The 5,231-nt window shown below is 37.3% G+C and overlaps 1 protein-coding gene across 1 annotated transcript; it reads right to left on the bottom strand.

Moving 5' to 3' along the window:
* Positions 1-530: 530 nt before the first annotated feature.
* Positions 531-3,847, bottom strand: LOC113342067. The gene is made up of 6 exons (XM_026586725.1): positions 2,692-3,847; positions 2,329-2,517; positions 1,716-2,130; positions 1,388-1,613; positions 1,191-1,293; positions 531-802 (listed from the first exon to the last, which is right to left on the bottom strand). The coding sequence occupies exons 1-6, from the start codon at positions 3,845-3,847 to the stop codon at positions 531-533; spliced, it is 2,361 nt and encodes a 786-aa protein (XP_026442510.1).
* Positions 3,848-5,231: the final 1,384 nt, after the last annotated feature.

The raw sequence follows: 5,231 nt of genomic DNA, 5'->3' as shown, positions 1-5,231 counted from the left end.
TTACATGATCTCAACTCTACATTTCAATCATTGAAACATTCTTCTATAATGTTATAACAATCATTATTCACGACTATCGTCATCAAAGCTATTTTCAAGATTGAGACGTCATCATGACTTTCGTCACGGATAAAGATGAAAAATGGTTAAAGCGAAAGCTTACCAACACGTATTTCGAGAAAAAGATAGACGAGTAAACTCGGCTCGAAATAGCAAATGTGTATGTATGAAAACTATCATACTTATACGACTTTGTCTCAAGAGTAGGAGATAGAGAGATAGACTTTTGAGTGATAGATAAGTTCAAGTCTCCACATACCTTTTAGTCGGATGAAGTTCCACCGGTTCCTCGAGTAGTTCTCCGTCTTCGTAAGATAATCGCCAAGGAGGCTGGAGCTCAACTACACTAATCTGTCCTAAACCGAGACTTAGCTATAAGTAGTATAGAAATCAAGACATATAGTTTTGACACCTAAGATTGACAAACATGCTTGAGATAGCAACACATGCGAGTTCGACCGAGCAGTGCTCTAACATACCCTGCACCATTTTCTCATCGCATACCCTGCACCATTTTCTCCAGAAATTTCATCATAAGCACCATCAGTGTTACATTTAATCCATTCAAAGAAAAGGTGCATCCATTTATCGCAAATACTGACAGGAGTAGTAGAAGAAACAGTAATGCAAGGTTTTCTACTAAGAAGCATAGCTCTAGCTCTAGCTAAGACATTAGTAAGGTTTTCAATCATATTTTGGAAAATGAAATTGTTTCTGCCAGTCCAAATGGACCACAAAATAGCTACAAAAAGGCATTGGGATTCATCAGAGAGTTTAGACAAGGGATCAGTTTATCAAAAGAGAAGCCAATCAGTGAAAGATTTATTTTGGAAAAGGTGAGTTTTTGTTGAAATCAGAAATGAACCAGACCTTACTAGCAAATGGGAAGAGAACCAAAGCATGCATAATATTTTCATGAGGATCAGTATACCTAGGATAAACAACACTGTGCATAGGCATTCTAGTGTGCAAAACAGTTCTGGAAGGCAGAGCATTTCTAGCTGCTCTCCAGACAAAGACTTTAATTCTATAAAGAACTCTTATTTTCCAGATGCGCTTCCAAAGATTTTTACAAGGGGAGGGCCTAAGACCTCAGACCCCCATGTAGGTAGATTTAGAAGAAAACTTGCCATTCTTTGAAAGATCCCAAGCCTTCCTATCAGGAGTGTAAAGTTGTCTTAAGAGAATACTGACAATCTTCTGAACAGAAGCATTATCAAATGGGTGTTGAGTCTAGAAAAATCCCAATTTCTGGTATGAGAATCAATGAAATAAGAGACTTTAATACTAGGATCAGGTGGGACTAAAGGGTTGGGTGTGGCAGAACCCAGAGTAGGTATCCATTTATCACACCATGGTCAATAAATTGACCACCCCCTACAATCCAGGAGATGAAAGGCTTTATGAGTTCTTTTATAGCATGCAAACACTTCCAAGTCCAAGAGCACTTGCCAGTGCACTTGGCATTCAAGAAATCAGTTCTAGGAAAGTATTTAGATTTAAGAACAATGGCTAGCAAACAGTTAGGGTTTTCCAGAATTCTCCAAGCATTCCTAGCCAGTATAGCCAGATTATTCAATTCATCCTTTATAAAGCCTAAGCCACCTTCAGCCTTGGGGGAGCATAAGATATCCCATCCTAGCAGGTGCAATTACCTGTCTTTAGGGTCTAAAGTTTCTCCCCACCAAAATTTACAAAGATGAGAATCCATTTTTTTACAAAGATGTTTAGGCATAAGAAAAGCTCCCCTTTGAAAAAGAGGAATAACTTGGCCAATATGCTTAATCGAAGTAGTTCTAGCAGCTTGAGACAGGAGCTTATGTAGCCAGATAGATATTTTGGCATCCACAGCTTGGAGAATACCCATATGGGTTTGGATCTTAGAGGCTTGGAACACAGTATGAGTTCCAAGATATTTTTCTCCAAGGTCCCTGCTCTGGATCTCTAGAATGTTTTCCAAGAGAGCTTTCCTATGCTCAGGAATTTTCCTACTAAATAAAATACCAGATTTTTCAAAATTAATTTCTTTCCCAGAGGCCAAGCAATATTTTTGAAGATAGTCTTTAATGACTTGAAATTTTTAGGCAGTAGCTTTAGAAAACAAGAGAGAGTCATCAGCAAACAACAGATGTGTCATTTCTGGAACATCTTTACAAACTTTGATACCTTATAAAGTTCCATTCTTTTGAAGGCTATCTATATAAGAAGATAAAGCTTCAAGGCATATGATGTAAAGATAAGGGGAAAGAGGGTCCCCCTGTCTCAAACCTCTTTCCGGTTGGAAAAACCCAGTTGGGCTACCATTGAGAAGGACAAAATATGAGACAGTAGAAACACACTGGTTAATAAGTTTAATCCAGTGGTTAGAAAGACCTATTTTTGTTAAAACCTTTTCTAGAAAACCCCATTCAAGCTTATCATAAGCCTTAGACATGTCAAGCTTGATGGGAGCTATGCCTTAAATTTTGTCATTATAATTGACAACATATATGGCCTCATTAGCTAGCAGAATATTATCTGAAATACTCCTCTTTGGTATAAAGGCACTTTGATTTTGGGTTATTATGTTATTCATAGAAAGTTTGAGCGTATTAGCAAGGGTTTTTGAAATAATTTGGTAAATAAAATTACAGAGCCATATTGGTCTGTACTGGGACACAAGTTCAGCAAGGGGAACTTTAGGAATAAGGGCAATATTAGTATGATTAAAAACCTTAGCAATATTCCATGTTCTGAAACAAGTTTGGATCATATAAATGACAGCATCTCCTACAATATGCCAGTGCTTTTGGTAAAAAAGACCTGTAAAGCCATCAGGTTCTGGGGCCTTCTTCCCCCCACCCCCACCCATTTGGAAAACGACATACTTAATTTCCTCTAGAATAAGAGGCATATTTAAGAAAGAGTTGTCCTCAGAAGAGAACTTAATAGGGAGGTCAGCAAGGATTTCATCCTGGAATTGCTGAGGATGGGAGGAGTACAAATTTTTAAAGTAGTTTATAAAAGAAGTTCCAATACTATCTCTATCAGTTAGAATAATATTTAAGAAATTCTTAATCCAGCTAATAACATTTCTTTTCCTCCTAAAGAGAGTTACTCTGTGGAAATAGGGTGAGTTTATGTCACCTTCCATGAGCGAAACCTCCTTAGATTTGTCCTTCCAGTATAACTCTTCTAAGTTATAAAGATACTCAAGTCTATCTTTGAGTCTAGAAGTAGTACTGGTATCAGTGGGGTTTGAGATTTGTATGTCAGCTAGATCTTTTCTAATGGTAGATATATTAGTTTGAATATCACCAAAAGAAGATTTATTCCAATCTCTTAGACCTTTCTTAGTGCTTAACAGTTTAGATTTAAGATTATAGGCTGGTGAACCCACCACATTGACAGACCAAGAATTAACAATAATATCTCTACAAGTAGGATTTTCAATCCATATATCCATAAAATGAAAAGGTCTAGGCATACAAACATCCTCATAATTGAAACCTATATGCATGGGGCAGTGATCAGAAGATTCCCTGGGGAGATTGTTAACACAAAGTTTAGGGAAAAGGTCCTCAACAGATTGGTTTATAAGCCATCTATCTAATCTTTCAAGGATTAGATCAGGGCCTTGTTGCATATTGGACCATGTGAATCTAGGGCCCGAAAAACCAGGATCATGTAGGTTAAAAACTGAGCAAAAATTTCTAAGATTTGAAAAATCAGAATCATCAACCTCTAAACCATCATTTTTATCCTCTGTTACTAGAAGAGCATTAAAGTCACCTAATGAAGAAAACATGTTTATCAAAGGGAGCATTAGAATATTGGCATTGTTGCTCCCAGAAAACTTGTCTTAAACTGCTATTGGGTTCACCATAAACAAAATGAATATGACAAGTTTTGGAATGGATGACGTTAGTGGATGTAACATAGATGCCCCTTATGCTGGATGAAATAATGTTGAGATGAATTTCCTTTGTCCAAGACAGAACAAGACCACCACTTCTACCAACAGTAGAACCATTAAAAGTGCAAGGGAACCCCATATTCTTGAGTTTTCTAGCCGCCAAATATTTACTCATTTTTGTCTCCGAAAGAAAGATTATATCAGGGTTAACATTCCTACATAGTAAGCTAAGCTCTTTATTGGCAGATTTTCCCCCCAAACCTCTAATGTTCCAAGCAAGCAGATTGATATTATTGACATGGAATTGGTTTATAGCATTACTAGTATTGTCAATTAAAGGGGTTGAGGGAGTTGAATTTACCTGAGTGGTGGAGTCATACCCACCACCAAAAGAAGCACTGGTATCATCACCACTTTGAGAAGTATTTTGGAAAGAATCGAGACTAGAAGTAGCAGCATTGAGATGATAATTATTGCGGACACCATTGTTGTTTGGGGAAGTATCAGCAATTACATTATAACTCCCATAAGAATCAATAACTGGTTGGGTATTGAGAGATCAGTCAGAGAGATTGATGGCAGGTAATTCCTCTAATTTGGTAATAGGATGGCACAGTTGAGCATTATCAGGTTCAGTAATATCCAATTCTGGGATTACCACTAGACTAGAAAGACTAGAATTAGCTCTGGTACGTTTTCTCAAATCATCCCTATGATTGATCTTTCTTTTGAGATTGGAAAGAGCATCGTGTTCAGCCGAGATAAGATTTCCTCTAGTGATAATGGGATTTGGACTAGGAACATCAGCAGCTTTGAATCTTCTTGATGAGTTAGTTGTTCGATTCGGTCCACTGGTAACCAGTTCAGAGCCAGTGATAGAAGCTTCAACAGAAACGTTATGAGTAGTAATTTGTTTAAAGATGATTAGTAAACCATTACTTTGTTGAGTCAAATTTTTTTGCTGAATCGGACCGACATCAAAGATCTTCAAAGATGTGGAACGATTGACAAAAGGTCCCATATGGAAAGTACTTGAAGATCCCTTTTGAGTAGTGTTTTCCATCTTCTGATTATTAACCTTAATTTTACTTTTGTCGCATACAAGAGCAGTAGTGGACTCAACTTGAGTATCTGGTACACTTTCCGTATGTTGCATGATAGTATCTGCAGTTGCAGTAGATGTAGATACATCCTTTTTTTATAATGGTGGTGATGGCATCATAAGTCTTGAGACAGCAGGAAGAACAAAATTACTGCTAGAAGATGTAGCTTCCTT

This window comes from Papaver somniferum, unplaced genomic scaffold (genome assembly GCF_003573695.1).
Source record: "Papaver somniferum cultivar HN1 unplaced genomic scaffold, ASM357369v1 unplaced-scaffold_33, whole genome shotgun sequence".
In the NCBI taxonomy this organism is placed as follows: domain Eukaryota; kingdom Viridiplantae; phylum Streptophyta; class Magnoliopsida; order Ranunculales; family Papaveraceae; genus Papaver; species Papaver somniferum.
This window is presented reverse-complemented; position numbering and strand designations above follow the sequence as displayed.